The sequence below is a fragment of the Paramormyrops kingsleyae genome, chromosome 14 (assembly GCF_048594095.1).
Source record: "Paramormyrops kingsleyae isolate MSU_618 chromosome 14, PKINGS_0.4, whole genome shotgun sequence".
In the NCBI taxonomy this organism is placed as follows: domain Eukaryota; kingdom Metazoa; phylum Chordata; class Actinopteri; order Osteoglossiformes; family Mormyridae; genus Paramormyrops; species Paramormyrops kingsleyae.
In genome coordinates this window covers 17,296,600-17,312,568 of record NC_132810.1, presented here as the reverse complement: position 1 = coordinate 17,312,568, position 15,969 = coordinate 17,296,600, and the positions used below count along the sequence as shown (strand labels likewise).

Here is a 15,969-nt window from a genome sequence, read left to right as displayed (position 1 = left end):
GTTTGCTGTTTGACTCCTGGGAGGACACCTTAGGTAAAGCGAACCCATGAAGGTAGAAATGCTGTAAAAGCCATTGAGTGACAGCCCCCCTCCCCCACCTTCCAGGCGGAGGGATTCGCGAGGAGAGCGCCTACAGCGTGGCGGCGGTACCCTGCCCCCTCTCACGCTGCCCGCGCTGCCGCCGCTACACAGCCGAAGTACCGGAGTGCCTCTGTCCACGCTGCAAGTCTGTCCTGGGGGGTCCAAACTGAACCCCCACTCCACACCAAATCCCAACCAAGTCAGTAAGGAGCCCCCCAGCAGTGCGTCTGACACAGGCACTGCATAATCAGCCCTTTGCTGCCCGACCTGCCTAATGCAGCACTGCAAGTATGTGTGTGATTACAGTGGTCCTCACTTATCGCTGTCCTCAGGACAGGAAGTGATGTCGTGGTCAGGTGACAGTCTATACTAAGGCACTGCGCTTGGGACTGTCTGCTGTAGGGATTACAGGAGGGGACTGAGTTTTTTTCCATAACATTATTATATATAATATATATTGTTTGTTATTCTATGTTGCCATCGATTTACCTGCACTTACCCGTGAGAGAATCTGCACAAATTTTGGTTAATGGAAGCTGATTGGTGGCTTGTATGTTTCTCTTTCCACAAGTTCAATAAATTTTTGTCTCTGACTTAATGGGTGCAGAATGTGAGAGACATCCAACCAAATTGTGTTCCTAGTGAAACATGCCTGCCGTCACCACAAGGGGGCACCCTCATGCAATTTCTCAGAGAGATCAGACTTAGGTCTGTCCCCCACTGGGCTGCAGCTGGTAGGTAGTTAATCCCTAGTGCAGTGTGACGTACCCTAGTGAGATATCGCTACCCAAATGGTCATGCGCCCAGTAACCAGATCACACCAGCGATGTGGAGTTTAAAGCCTCTTTATTCTGTGGATGTAAGTGTTACATTCTGCCAGGCCTGGATCTACAGAACAGGAGGGCAGGGGCACAGCTAATACAGTACAGTACAGCATATAAATATTAGCAAAAAAATAAGAAATTTTACTATAATACAAGTATCTTTAGAAAGAGACAAGAGACAGAGGCCTCTGGCCCGATCGTACTGCCCCACTGGAACAACCAGCCATCAACCCTGTTTCCACCTTTGCAAAACAGCCTCCTCTCACGCCTCGGGACCCAGGGCGTCGACGGCTTCCAGCAGGTGCAGGGCCAGTGTGTACTGGGCGTGGTTCTCAGGCAGAATCTCAATGACCCGACTCACCATGCGGCTGGTGAGGGACAGGGACACGGAGGGACAGCTCAGCTCGCTGGGGTCCTAGAGAGGATGAGGAGGTTATTAACTCCCTGGGGTCGGCGGTCCCGCCGGCGGGATCTGACAGAAATTTCGCCAAACCGTTTAAATAACTCTGCGAGTTTTTGTCATGTACATATTTTAAAAAGACCCTCAGAAACCTTGGACGGTCTACTTTTCATATATATATATATATGAAAATATATATATATATATATGTAGAAACTAAATATATTTTTACAGCTTCGTGATACTAATAGAAAGAACAAGAGTGACTGACTTAAGCGTCTGTGTCTCGAAGCGGCTCTGATCGCCCACCCCCTTGCAAATCGCGCTATTCGCATGATAATAACATGATAATCTGACTGTTTGTGTTGGGTAAAGAAATATGTGAATACGCCCATTGTGACCAAAATAAAGAAGAGCACAAGTCTGGGTAGTGTTTACACTGATCGGCTACAATATAGCACACGGATACGTCTCTGCCGCTGAAGCTTTGCGCCACTGTTGCCACTTTCAGCAGTGAAGCTCATACCTGCGTTCATGGCTCAGTGTGTTCAGCCTGTGTGCCTGTAATCACACGATCGCCGGTTCAAACTCAGTCTATTTAGAACGTGAATAGCGATCTTCAGCTGAGAGCGGTCCTACACGCTCCCGATGCAAGTAAAACAAAGAAAGATGACACGGTTTGCTTTTTTGCCTATTTAACCTAATTTTAAAAACTTTAATACTTCCGACAATGGAAGTTTTGAAAAGAAGACCAATTACGGATTTAGTCAGTTTTTTTTCATGATTCCACATAATGATTTCAGCGAGATATAAACTGAAATACGAGAAAGATAAGCGGTCGACGGTGTTAATAATAATCACTGCATCATATTTATCGCTTTCTATATTTATATGGTCACAGTTTTTCATTTTTCATTCCATCTACCAATAAACTGTGAAAGGGATTTTATTGTTGCTACTTTTCTTGCGTTTCCAACTGCCTTTCCAAAGTGATGGGTGTGGGGTGCAGTGACATTCCAGACTGATGGGCCATTGACAGTATGCAAACTACTACAGGTGTGAGGACACCTATCTCATCAATATTCATTGAGAAGGCCACTGACTTTGGAAAAAGAGTGTCACTCCAAAGTTCTAACACTTTAGTAATCAAACCACATAAAATTTCAGAATGTCACTTTCACCTATGTGTAGCCAACCCCTGTGTCTATAAGCTTCAGAGCTCAAAAGTCTTACCTAGAAATGTCTATAATGTGATTTTTTACAATTTATCAGCATGTCTGAAAAAAGGTTTTTGAAAAGCATATGTTTAACGTTGATTTTAACAAAAAATAGAATAATAACATTCTAAGTGGTCTCAGATTATTGGTGCTGAGTTTGTGCTGAATAAAAGCAAATGTAACACTTTGGGATGAATGTTTTTTAGATAGGTGAAATATTTTGAAATGTCAAGGCATGTCAGACTACCCCGAAAGTGGAAAAGAGGCCTCAGACCCCAGGGGCACGGTAGCAGACGTGCACCAGAGCGAGCTGCTCACCATGGCCTTCAGCCACGTGCACAGCGTGGGCGGCAGCCGGGCCAGCAGCTCCATACCGGGCCGCGTCTGTGTGTGCAGCAGCGAGTAGGAGAGCCGCTGGCCTGTCAGCACCAGCAGCTGCGAGCCCAGCACATCCTTGTCCTCCACTTCTAGCGCCACCTAGGGGGAGGGTTGTGTACTGCAGGTCAGATTCAAGCTTCCTGCCAGGCCGGGCGGGGCCAAATGTCTGCACGTGCTCCCGTGTCTGTACCTCCTCCGCGCGCAGGTCCAGGCCGTGGCTGTACAGCTGACACACCAGGTGCCTCCGCAGAACGTCGGGGTTCACCTGCAGCAAGGGGGCCAGGTCCAGGCACAGCGAGGCCCACGAGTTATCTGGGGGGCCCGGGCACAGCGGCGGCGGATCTGCCCCCTCCACCTGGGTCTTCACCCAGGCTGTCAGCACCTTCAGGAGGAACTGCGGGGCAGGGATGGGAGTGTGAGGGAGACAAGGCCGGGATGCAGATAATGGCGAAGTTCATAGGCAGTGCTGACTGAGAACCTACAAAAAGCTCAGGACTGACCTGCCCCACCAGAAGGGGGCACACTCACCTCTTGCCTTAGTGAGACGAAACTGGGGTCCATGTCCCCACTAGGCAGCAGCTGTATGGAGGTCAGGTCTCTGAAAAAGGCGGTCCTTCCCTGAGAAGGGAGGGGCCAGGTAACATAGGCAGGTCCAGAAGTTTCATTCACAATAAGCAGTGAAGAAATCTAACGCAGATGCTGCACCAAGAACTGGGGACTAACTGCAGCTTTGCCTTTTGGGCCGGCCTTTTCTATTGGCTGTGCAGCTATAATCTAACCTATCAGATCGATTGCCTCACCTTGCTGTCGAATAGGCTCAGCGGTTTGACGCGGATGCCGAATGCCATGGCAGCGTGCAGCAGTGAGGCCAGCAGGCAGTTGTGCTGGACCAGGGGGTAGTGCACAGACCTCTGCTCCAGCGCCAGCTCAGCAATAGAGGCCGGGCCCTCAGCCCCCATCCACACCTCCTCCACGCACAGCTCTGGGGGGGGCACCTCCTCTATGCCGGCATCTGCCTGTGGGAGACAGTTTAAGGGTGTAACAGTAAGGATACACGGTGTTTGAAGTACAGCCAGTGTTAACTGTTTATGGATTTCAGGGTGTGGAATACAGAATGCAGTGCTCCCCCTCACCACTGGGGGGCACAGTCTTTAGAGAGCACACCTACCTCTACCAGGGTCTGCAGCAGTTGAGTGCAAGAGCCTAGGAAAGATGTCATGGCACCGTCTCCCATCCCCACATCCTATACCGAGAGGAATGTGTGTTCAACGCAGGCACATAAACCTAAAAGCCTTAATGATAGGTGCATTACCCAGGGCAAGCTTCTGGTTGAGGTGGATAGTCAAGAATGTTTATGTTCAGGCATAGCCAATCGATCACCGAAACCCGGGAAGTAAGAACAAAGACTCACCCTGCGGCACAGCCTGTCCTTCGGGGCCTTTCCCACCTGTCAGGGGGAACAAGTCAGGGGTCAGGGAGTCCGCTGCTCATGACCACACCCACATAGAGATGACCACACCCACACACACATGGCCACACCCACAGAGATGACCATACACATGGCCACACCCCTCACCTTCTCCATGAGGAAGGCGGCGGCGGAGAAGCGGTTGACGATGAAGGTGTTCCACATCATGATGGAGATGCCTGGCAAAAGGACAGAGAGCGCACTGCTGCACCAGTGTGTAACCGCAGTTCATGACCCTTACCACATGGTGGCGTCATGCACTGGCTGGGGTACATGGCCAGGGGAGGAAATATGGACTCATTTAAGCCTGTCATTGAACTGAGGAGGCTGGGAGACGCACCCAGTTGGATGTGAGGGTTGGCGATCAACTTGAGGTGCTCGACAGCCCAGGAAAGGTACCGCCCCTCCTGCAGGGGGAGACAAACAAATTAACAGCATTTAGCATTGTTGCCTCACACCTCTAGGACCTGGGTTTGAATCTCTGCCAGGGTTTTTTTTTGTGTGTGTGTGTGTGCGCGCGCAAGTGAGAGGAAGAGTGAGACCGACCTCCGGATCCTTGTTCCACTGCACCACATACTCCCAGCAGCAGTGAGCAAACAGGATGTCGGGAGACAGGGAGACTGGGAATCGCTGGCACACAGGGACCAGCAGCTCTGAAATACACACACACACACACATCCATAACTGCGACACTGCGACATGATTAGCTCTAAAGCTCTGTACAGACGTCCTTAACAGTGAATTCCCTCCCGCTTACCGCCTGCCTTCTGGAAACTCGCACCCTCCGGATTCTTCTCGCCTTCAGAGGGGTTTTCTCGGGGTTCTGCTGCTCCCCTCGTCTCCAGGATACCCTTAAGCAGGGCCGGTTTCAGGTCCTGCCTGAACACCCACTTTGCCACGCTGTCAGCCACACCTCCTGTGCAGCAGAGGGCGCCAGATATAGCAATGCAACTTCACTTCCAGAGACTCCGTTAGCGAGGGGAAGCATTTGGTCAGGTTCCTGAATTTGGCTTCATTCTCTAAAGAGTAGCACCTCCCCACCTGTGCCACTCTCCAGAAGGGCCTTGACGGAGCAGCGCGCCAGGGCGCCCCCTGGTGTCCCCCGCGGGCCCGGCAGGCACAGCAGTGTGTGTAGAGCCAGTAGGTCCTCCAGTTGTCTCACACACACTGCCCACTGCTCCAGCTCGAGAGAGACAGCTTCCCAGTCCGACTGGAACTGGAAACGGAAAGACTGGGAAGTACGTCCTAGCTGAGAGCAGATCCGGCTAATGTCATGTATACCACTTCAAGTCTTGCGGTACCTTTTTCTCAGCCAGGCTGGTGATAGAGTTCTTGGCGGCTCGGTGGGAGACCAGGGCTACCAGTAGGGCGGCGCCAGCGCTCTCTGACTGGACACATGCAGTGCGGACCTGCTGCCACCAGGGTGACACACACTGCAGGTCCCACGAATCCTCCACGGCCCCTAGAGAAAGCGAGGGTACATCACCGTAGAGAGGGAGTGTGGCACGGGTCACTAGCGAGTGCCCACACATGCACACACACACACGACGATGACTCACCCGTCATGGCGCTCAGGGCTGCGATGAGGGAGTGCAGGTGCCAGACAGCTTGGGGGTTCTGCAGTACCTCCTTCTCTCGGTCGAGCCACACGTTCAGGAGCAGAGCCTGGGACAGTCAGAAGGGAAGTTGCCATGGTTACATCCCGACAGACGTGGCCCAAACAACGCTCAGTCACATGAAGAATCAGTGGAACAATCAGATGAATAACCTGTTGGTCTGGATTTTGCACCCACACCCTCCTCCCCAGTCCCAGTTTCCCCACCCAGCTCACCAGCAGGTCCTGGGGGCTGATTCCAGTATCTTGAAGCATGTCACAGACCTTCTGCGGTGGGCTCTGTCCACACAGGCAGCCCCAGAATAAGAAGCTCCCTGCAGGACAAACACAGTCACAGGGTCCAGCGAATCAGCAGGGAAGGCGGAGCTTAAAACAGCAGTACCAAAATGAACCCTGGAAGAGGACCTGCCCCCCCTCACCCTGAAGACTTCAAATCAACATCTGCATCAACACCTAGTAGTGCAGGGGCCTCCAACTCTTGTCCTGGAGAGCTACTGTCCAGTAGGTTTTCTGTCTTGGCTTCTGATGAGTGTCACCTGTTCCTGGTATTTACCTGAGAACATGTGTGGCTCATCAGAAGCCGGGTAGGATAGAAAACCTACTGGACGGTAGCTCTCCAGGACAAGAGTTGGAGACCCCTGCAGTAGTGGAACAACTGTACACTGGGCCCTGGGACAAAAATGAACCCCCCCCACTTCCAAATTCACACCTGCCTATGCTAGTTGCAGCAGTCGCAGATGGATTTTTAAGTAATGTAAGTAGTCTCCAAATATCCCATCATGCACTGCAATAGTCAGCAAATTCCATAACCATGCTTTCTCTAAATACATGGCTCGACCACAGACTTTGACTACAAAATGTTACAAAATATTACATTTCAAATTTGTTTTAAATATTGTACCAAATATTTTTTGGTTATGACTCCCACCATAATGAGACTGTACACATAAAAATGACAGCCACATCACATAATAGTGTTCTGGTATACTATGGCTTGGTATACATCAGTTTGATCTTGTAGATAAACATGGTGTGGCAGTCCTTTTTGTGGTTTAAAACCAGCCCTAAAATCACAAATGTTTCGCAGGCATGTGAGGTTTAGGCAGAGGGGGGAGCTCGACATCGCTGGTGGGACCGGGCCCTGGGGCAGCTGCCCTTAATGCCCCGCCCACCAGTCACCCATGTCGACACCCCTTTATGTGAGTACTGCCTATGGGCCAGCTGCCTTTCAAGCGGCTCTGCCATCTAAACATCACACCCCAGCATTTATTTTTGGTCATGTCTGTTCTGGTAAATCCAGCAAGTGATACAGGAACAGAGAAATAATACGCAACCGTCCTACCCAGCTGTGTCCAGTCGGTGTTCTGGCCCCGGACGACTCGCAGGGATCCACCCTCAGCCTCCAGCTGGGACAGGAAGCTCTGCACGGGAAACTGACCCTCGGGGTCCTGGGCGAAGGACACGGAGGGGCGGGACAGCAGCTCTGTGTACCGCTGCAGGACCGGCCCAACGCGGGCGAGGTCGTCGTCTATTCCGCTGCAGGCCGTCTGCTAGGTGGAGGGAATTCAGGTCAAGGTGGTGACGGGAATGGGGGGACAGGCATGTGATTCTTACGTTGAAAAGGGGCCAGGGACCCACATCCAGAGGACGGGGGGGGGGCATCACGACGTTTGGACGTCAGTACCTGGGTGAGAGTCGGGTCAGTATCCTGGCCCCTGGGGGGCGGCTTAGCAGAATGGAGGGCCATGATGTCAGTGTACATCTGCAGCAGCCGCAGCTGGGAGGAGCAGAGCTGCAGGAGGATCTCATCCACAGCCTCAGGGTCTGTGCAGACGCAGACGCAGACGCACACACACACACACACACACATGCAAAGACCTCCATGTAAACACACCACTGCCTCTGGGCCTGTGAGACTGACACCAACGCACACAAGTCCCTCCCCTTGACATTGAAAGTACTACCTTGCTTCTTTAAGCTGTCCAATAAGGCGCGAGTTATGTTGATCAGGCATGAGACTGGAGCTTTCTTATTGGACAGCAAGGATTCTAGTGCCTGTCCAATCAATGAAACAAGAGTGTGAAAACCTCATTTTCATGTGATATGACTCTGAAAGCCACAAAATCCTGGCATGCAACACCAGTCTACAAAGAGATGTGCCACATGGCCTGTTTCACCTTCCCACAGGGCAACTCCCCCCCCACCCCCGTGCGTGTGGATCCGGAAAGAACACTGGCTTACGTATATTTGACAAGCAAAGCTATACTAAAATATTAATAGCATGTAGCATGTCCTGCTTTTAAAGCGCAGAGGAGTCTGACAGCCTGTTTACCTCAAGCACACACTAAACCCAGGTAAAGGAACCTGCTCCCTAACTGGGCCCCGCCCCCGTGCCCCCACCTGTTTCTTAATGGCGGGGTGCTTGATCTCCAACAGGACACTCTGGGCTTCGCTCTCCAGGATGTCTGCGAGATGGGGACAAAGGCAGGACGGTGATGATGTCATTTTATTTTCCGTCATTTCCCTCATGTGTCTCATTCCCTGTGATGTGCTTTCCCCACCCCCACATGGAAACATGCCATGTGACCCCACCCCCTCACCTGGCTCCGCCCCTGTTTGGCCCCACCCCCTCACCTGGCTCCACCCCTGTTTGGCCCCACCCACTCACCTGGCTCTGCCCCTGTTTGGCCCCACCCCCTCACCTGGCCCCACCCCTGTTTGGCCACACCCCCTCACCTGGCCCCACCCCCTCACCTGGCCCCACCCCCTCACCTGGCCCCACCCCTGTTTGGCCCCACCCCCTCACCTGGCTCCATCCCTCTGCTCCTCAGGAGCGCGTTGAACCTCTTCAGCAGGTGCATGTCCTTCGCTCGCTCGCTCTTCTTATCACTGCCAGGCACAAGGAGGCGCTGTCACGCGTTTGGGACATGTGGCGTGTGTGTGGCGTGTGTGTGGCGTGTGTGTTCTGCTCCACGCACCTGAGGGCCAGGTGAAAGGGCACGGTGACCGTCCGCAGAGCTCCGGTGGCCGGGTCCAACAGGCACAGCTGCTGGGTGTGGAGCTGCCAGCCCTGGCTGGTGACACTGTTCACGCCCATCAGCCGGTAGCCTGTGTACAGCAGCCTGCATTGACATGGGGGGGGTAGAATTAGCCAACTGCAGCTTGCTAACCATCACTGACAGGAGACAGATACCAGGAAATACAGCAATGATAAGAAGCAGTGCTTCCTTTCGCCAGGAAATACAGCAATGATAAGAAGCAGTGCTTCCTTTCGATCTTTATATTTATAAAAGTACAGAGGATGTGAATTCATTTATATGTGAGCAGTAGCCTTTATTTTCAAAGGGTGTTCTTTGTTAAAACCTACATGCTCTAGTCTTCCTTCATAGGTTAGGCAATAAAACGCAGCCTAACCGCATTGTGGGTAAGCATGTGTGCGTGTGTGGGTTGTCACGGTTACCGGCAGTGCTTGCCCACGGTGAAGGCCCCCACACGGGGACCCTGCTGGGTGCCCCACACCTCCAGGATGCCACGGCGTGGCGCGTAGATGACCAGGAACTGGGCGTGGCGGCGAGGCAAAGAGGGGGAGGTGGCCTTTTCCCGCTCACCCCGCCCTTCGCACACCTGCACCCAGCCCAGCTGGGCATCCCGGTACCCTGTGCGAGGGATTACATGGTTTACCAGACAATTTTAATCCAAAATGATGCACTATTAAGAAACCACTGTCAAGGGCCTTGCGCAGTGGCCTGACGGTAAAATCATTCTGCCGTTCTTGGGATTTGAACCGACAACCTTCTGATCACATGCACAATGTTCTAACCCTGAGTTACACACCACCCCCTTCCTCACCCTTCCACATGCGGATGGCGATCCCCCGCCCCACGTCCAGTAGGGTGACCCGCCCAAAGTCATCAGTCACGCCGGCCAGCGTGTTGCACGGCGACAGGCAGATGGACTCCCCATGGCGCCGCGAGTCCGGCAGTCCAAATCTGCGAAAGAAAAAAAAAAAAGAAAACCATCTGATGACTCACGAGTCATCTTTATTTAGTCCTGACGTGACATCGTGCACAAGCATAGAAAGAACAGCAGGGGGCGCCAGCCGCACAGCACCTGACGGCGAGGGGAGTGGCTGGCTCCACTTTGGGCTTCTGCTTCTGGGCCGGGTCCTCCTCGTGCTTGTGCTTGTGCTTCCAGCCGAGCCAGCCGCTGCAGAAGGGAGGAACCCCCGTCAGGCGCAGACCTAGCGTTACGCTGACGTGCACGTTTTGGCCAACGACGATAATTTTTGTCTAACATGACTAAAATAGCACCCTTAAAAATATCAGCATAACGCCAGATAGAAGGAAAAAAAAACAAAAGTCTACATTATGGTCGGAAATATCGCCCAAGACTGACACACCAGACCACCGCCTACGTCTTGATTACTAACAAATGTCGGCCGATACCGATCTTTTTACCAATATATTGTGCACCGCAATGCAGAGCTGATATATACCGACATATGCACTGACCTGGCAGCACTGAAGAGGGCAGAAGTGAGCTTGCTGGCCACAGCTAGAGCCACGTGGGAGAGGAGAGGCTGGGAACTGCCCTGCACACAGACAGGCCACTGAAAGCAGGTAGTCACTCTTTAAGAAGCAGGCTGATTCACTCACTCGATTCACTCACCTCTATAGCATAGTAGAATCCTGTGAAGGGCCCCCCACCCACGGTGATGTACTGGCACATGGCGGGGGGGCTGCCCTTCACAGCTGCATGGAAGCCCCCCAAGACAGAGGCGTTCCTCATCTGGTCAAACACACACAGCGTCATGATACCTAAGGGGATGAGAGAACACGTTAAGACACTCAGATACCCTAGACGTGGCCCCGCCCCCTCTCCCCCTACACTGATGCTTTGTGAGAATCTCCCACAAATTCACTTCCTGGACACTTCCTCAGTTCAGCCAATCACAGGCCACCCGTCTCACCCACGCTGCTGTGGTCTACGATGGCGTTCATATCCTGGAGACCCCACTTCTTGTAGGCCAGGGGCGGGGGCTGCACCATGTCATTTCCTGCCGCTGCCGCTGCCGTCCAATCACAGGCGAGGGGTGAAGAAAGAGGCGGTGCAGAGGAGAGAGAATGAGTAAGTAAAGGACCAACCCAAAGTGACTATTGGCACAGCTGGCCGTGAGGGCTCCTCATGCTTGAGTAACGGCCCGCAGTACCTCGTGCCACCTGGTTCCTGCATGCCCGCAGCGACTGGAAGAGGCTGAAGCCATCAATGGTGACCAGGGACGTCGGGTACAGGATGCTCAGCTCCTCATGCTGGGAGACACAAGTAAGACCTGTCATTGTGGTGGAGACGAGGGCGATAGCGAGGGCGATGCAGGAACCAGGGCGTATTGGGTACCTGCTCTGTGACCCCAGGGTGGCGAGGAATCTCATAAGTCCTGCACTTGAGCCTCAGCACCGAGTCCTCATTCAGCAACTGCGCCAGGAGCAGCACGCCACTCTGAAAGGCGATTTAACACAATGCAGGATGATCGCCGCACGGGAACACTCACAAACACCACCCATCCAATCAGAAGTCAGATGGAGTGAGCGCTGGCCAATCAGCATACAGTCACATGCAGCAAGGGCAGTCATGCACGTTACCTCTGTGTAGAAGCGCACGTATCCGGTGCTGAAGCCCACTACTATGCAGGTCCAGTCGGGACGGCCGGTAGAGCTCCTGCACACAGATTCACAGAGGGACCATGTGACCAGGGAGGTCCCTCCACAAGCTGGCCGCAAACAAACATGTGATGACCACAGAGCCGGTCGCTCCAGAACAACACTCACCTCTTCTGGCTGGCCAGTGGGATGCAGATGGCGCTGGTCACACGTTCCCTAAGGGCATGCAGAAGACATCAGTGCAGGGTCGACTGATACACGCCTCCTCTGCCCTGCCTGTCCCCCTTCTGGAACACCATCACACCTCTCCCAGGAGGTCCACTCGCCCCACACCTTCCCATCATGCCTTGTAATACATTTCTTTCTCTCTTCAGGTCATTGGCTTGTGATCAGAAGGTCATGGGTTCAAGCCCAGCCTTGGCCTGCCTGTTGTGAAACTGAATTTTATGACAAAAGGCAATAACAATGAAAGTTCTTATCGCATGATGTCTACCTGGATTTTTTAAGCCTAAAGTAGGAAAGCCTGAGTGTCTTGGTGATGCAGTGATGCAGTGGTAGCACTCTGACCTCACACCTTCGGGGACCAGGGTTTGAGCCTTGGCCAGGGTGCTGTGTGGAGTTTGCATGTTCTTCCCAAGTCAGTGTGGGGTCCCCCCACAGTCTGAAAAACATGCCCAAGTGTGTGTGTGTGTGTGTGTGTGTCCCACCCCTCCCTCCTAGTGTGTGTGTCTGTGTCCCTCACTGCCCCCTCCCCGTGTGTGTCCCCCCCCTCCCCGTGTGTCTGTGTCCCTCACTGCCCCCTCCCCGTGTGTACCCCCCCTCATGTGTGTGTCCATCCCCCCTAGTGTGTGTGTGTGTCTGTCCCCCCTCCCCAGGCTTATCCCTCCTGCTCCACAGCACCCCCCTCACCATGGGCGTAAATCCCAGGGGGGATGGAGGGGACATGTCCCCCCCCCCTATCCGAGGGTTGTCCCCCCCAAAAAAATTATACAAAAAAAAAATCACACTATCTTTTGTGAAAAATATATGTATATATACCTAAAATAATTCTGTAAGTAGAAAAAAAAACAAACGCAAAAAATGCATTTAGAAACAGTGGTTTGGCCAACTGCCTGCTTTCCGAGTTCATCTCACATACTCACATGAATCAGGTGTGTGGCTGCGGCTCAATTAATGTTGAACTGCAGTAAGTAGGGTATTATATACACTTTAAATAAAGCGATTCTCTTTAATGTAGTTGATGCAGACTCATTCATAAATTAGTTGCGGCAAAAATGCTGATTACCGATGTAATTTTCCACGAATCTGCTATATTAGCGATTAAAATATTACTTATCTAGTTAACGTTAGCTTGTTTACAATAGCTTGTTGCATAGTGCACTGCAACTAACACGCCAAAGCCGTTTCCCATGCATTGTTTTATTTGTGACGACTTGGCATAATGTTAACATTAACGGCCACAATTAGCATATTGTTTAGCTGTGCATTTACTAAATGAGCACTGTGCTACGTCTGAACTGACCCCACCGTATTTTTTTGTATAATCAATTTCTATTATGCATTTAAACAGTCTTTTAAATTTTATTCTATGTTGATGGCTTGACTGTAAACAACATAACAAACAATGCAATAAATAGTTTTGAAGAAAAATCTGCTTTGTCATTGAACCTGAGAAAAACTTTGAAAATAACTATAATGACGCAGTCTCCATGCTACAATAATAATGAAAGAAGCAAAGTTTTTCATTGTGGGGACATATCTTTATAAGTACAATTTGACTGTATTATTTGTGTCCCCTTCAAAAATTGCTCATGAGAAATTGTATATTTATTGTCCCCCCCTACTGTTAAATGAAATTTACGCCCATGCCCCTCACATGTCCTCGGTGCTCAGCGTCCCGCTCCAGGACACGGCCAGCGTCATCTCGTCTCGTCCCACCTCGTCCGTCCGCCACTTAGCTGCAGCACCGCGTGGAAAACGGGGCAGAGGAAAAAAACGACATGCACGTAAACGCACAGGGGACGGTTATAGAAGGATCTGCGTGTTTCCTGTCAGAGTGAAGCGTGAGGGCATGACTGACCCGACAGAAAAACGGCCTTGTGCTTGCGGGCGATGACCAGCAGGTCGGAGCAAGGTGACAGGGACACCACACAGTCGTACAGCCAGGGGGCGCTCTGCTTCTCACTCTCCTCTTCGGGCTGAGGGAGGACTACTCTGTTAGCCCTAAACCGACTGTAACAGTGCTTAAAATAATCACCCAAGCATATCATCTTCTAATTCCATTGATCCACTTTTTTCCTTGTTCAATCTGGGTCGCTACCGCTGCAAGAGCAAGGAAAAAGTCCATCACAGAGCAGAGTGAGAAGTTCACCTTAACTGCATGCCTTTGCATGGTGACAGGAAGGCAGAGTTTCTGTGAGGAAAGCCATGAAGAGCAGGCTTTCACGGTTTGCATCTGCAGCTCTGAAGGTGTGCTGCATCAGAACACCCTGCTGAGGTACCACCCATCAAAATGCTAACTTCCAATCCCTGACAAAAAGAGTGACACTGACCTTGACATCTTCCTTGGTTTCATCCTTCTCCCAAGACCCCCAGTCTGCGTCTTCCCAGCTCAGTTCCTTCTCTGTGCAAGACAGTAAGAAATGGACTCAGATTTCTGTCTGTCAAGCGAATAGTATCACGGCCACCTGCTGAACACGGTCAATGGAGGAGAGAGATGTGCTTCCTGGGTCTGACACAAAGCTGGCATCCTCCACAGAGAACAGGCCAGACGACAGACAGCAATAAAATGGAACGCTCTGGAATTTGCAGGGATTGTAGAAACAACAAGTATTTAATAAGACAAAGCACGATACTGTCAGAGGATGCCAACAGTGGACAGGAGACATAATTAACAAAGCGGGGTCTGACCCCTGAGGAAGGAGTAGAGAATTTTTCCATCACTGAAAGCAGTGGATGTAAAATGCAGCAATGAGCAAAACTCCTAAGTACAATACTGACAAGCAGGGCTTACATCACCACATTATCAACTTTTTGCACTAGTACAAGCCTGTAACAACAGAAATAGCTTTAGTACATGAGTAAATGTATATAGAATGTCTTGTAAACAAATCCGTCAGTCATACGATTAATACATTAGACGGCGGCACACATCTGTGATGACGTGTGACTTGAAAAAACAGCAAGAAACATTCATCAGGGTTATTTTAAAGTGCGACCACTTTGCGTACGGATGTCTATATTGCAGGTTTCACCCTAACTCTTTCTCCTGTATTGCTGTACGTTCGGTTTTACGGAGCTGGGAATTCCACCTGTGGACAAGCGCCTCGGCTCTTTGCTGCATCAGCCCGCTCCTTCACACAACCGCCTTCCAGCATCTGCATCCGGCTGCAGCTCGGACCCCCCATTCCCACTGAATCTGCCATTTCGAAACATGCAGAAAACATACGTGTGTCTCTCAGTGACGCATTTCTAGACGTGTCTCCCGCCTGATGACTCATCCAGCAGAGGGCAAAGGGACACCCCTCCCCATCAATATTACCTGTCCCCATCTTTTCCCCATTACTGGAAAGCAGAGCTCCATCAGGTGGGCCAGCAAACCCCTCTCCCTAGTGGCTGACTCATGCAGACCCGATCCCGCTTGGTGTCTACAAGTGATCTTACACTCAATACTTCTAACGAGAGCTAGGGGAGGGGGCGCATTCCCATACTGCACCATTATTCAAGACCATAAACAAAAAGAGGCCACCAACACGGGACAGGGCGTCGTGCACACCCCTCCGACCGAAGGGGAGACACGGGCACAGCAGGAGGATGAAAAACCTGGTAGTACTCAAAGCCAGGCCCAAACGTACAGGCACAGCACCCCTCAGCTCCAGAAAGTCCCTGGGGCTGGAGACAGGACCCAAAAAGCTGCGGTTCTTACCTGTTTGGCTGAAGTCGGTGCCTAATGTGCTCGTTTGCTGGCCCGAGAACAAGAACTCCCGGACCGTCTTGAGCTCTTGGACCCGACAAAACTCGACCAGACAGCACGACATAGCGCTGTCAGACTTAGCCGACGGAGAGGAGCTGGCAGCTAGCCGGGGACCTAGCCTGCGGTGACAGGACGCTAGTGTGCTGGCTGGCTGCTCGGAAGAGCCCAAAGTCCTCCCTGTCGACGAAATCCACGAATATGAATGCGTTTAGCTCTACAAGATGTAAGGCTGCCACTGTCAACTGCTCTTCGCCACCCCTCCCTATAACTCCCTCTTTTCCCTTCTCACAGCGGGATCTGCGACTTCGTCACCTCTCGGGACGTTCGCTATGGTGCCGACGCCACGTTACAGCGCC

The 15,969-nt window shown here is 51.8% G+C and overlaps 2 protein-coding genes across 3 annotated transcripts in view; one reads left to right on the top strand and one right to left on the bottom strand.

Annotated features, from left to right (window-relative positions):
- iars2 (isoleucyl-tRNA synthetase 2, mitochondrial) overlaps positions 1-2,249 on the top strand; it is an 18,547-nt gene extending 16,298 nt beyond the window's left edge. The window contains exon 23 of the mRNA XM_023807705.2: positions 106-2,249. Within this exon, the coding sequence (XP_023663473.1) occupies positions 106-251 (146 nt within the window). The 3' untranslated portion in view covers positions 252-2,249. The remainder of the gene's footprint in view (positions 1-105) is intronic.
- Positions 911-15,969, bottom strand: rab3gap2 (RAB3 GTPase activating protein subunit 2 (non-catalytic)). Of its 2 annotated transcripts, none has more exons than XM_023807691.2 (35): positions 15,566-15,969; positions 14,193-14,263; positions 13,721-13,838; positions 13,517-13,598; positions 11,809-11,856; positions 11,623-11,698; positions 11,378-11,479; positions 11,193-11,292; positions 10,953-11,051; positions 10,652-10,800; positions 10,495-10,574; positions 10,094-10,189; positions 9,833-9,972; positions 9,444-9,639; positions 8,962-9,105; positions 8,790-8,872; positions 8,384-8,448; positions 7,948-8,038; positions 7,668-7,807; positions 7,326-7,533; positions 6,200-6,297; positions 5,928-6,033; positions 5,670-5,830; positions 5,410-5,584; positions 5,126-5,284; positions 4,915-5,021; positions 4,709-4,775; positions 4,477-4,547; positions 4,312-4,347; positions 4,069-4,143; positions 3,701-3,916; positions 3,429-3,518; positions 3,091-3,294; positions 2,841-2,999; positions 911-1,320 (listed from the first exon to the last, which is right to left on the bottom strand). In XM_023807691.2, exons 1-35 carry the CDS (start codon positions 15,675-15,677, stop codon positions 1,168-1,170), a joined length of 4,077 nt encoding a protein of 1,358 aa, XP_023663459.2. In that variant the 5' UTR covers positions 15,678-15,969; the 3' UTR covers positions 911-1,167. The 2 variants fall into 2 exon arrangements, with proteins under 2 accessions (XP_023663459.2, XP_072554823.1); XM_072698722.1 differs by having other exon boundaries at positions 7,326-7,530.

Bases quoted from the DNA above. Each gene is read 5' to 3' on its own strand.
- rab3gap2 (XM_023807691.2), bottom strand. From the start codon at position 15,677: ATGTCGTGCTGTCTGGTCGAGTTTTGTCGGGTCCAAGAGCTCAAGACG. The intron at 11,293-11,377 runs GTACCCAATACG...TGTGTCTCCCAG, and splicing joins ACCCTGGGGTCACAGAGCAG to CATGAGGAGCTGAGCATCCT. The intron at 11,052-11,192 runs GTACTGCGGGCC...ATTGGACGGCAG, and splicing joins CAGGAACCAGGTGGCACGAG to CGGCAGCGGCAGGAAATGAC.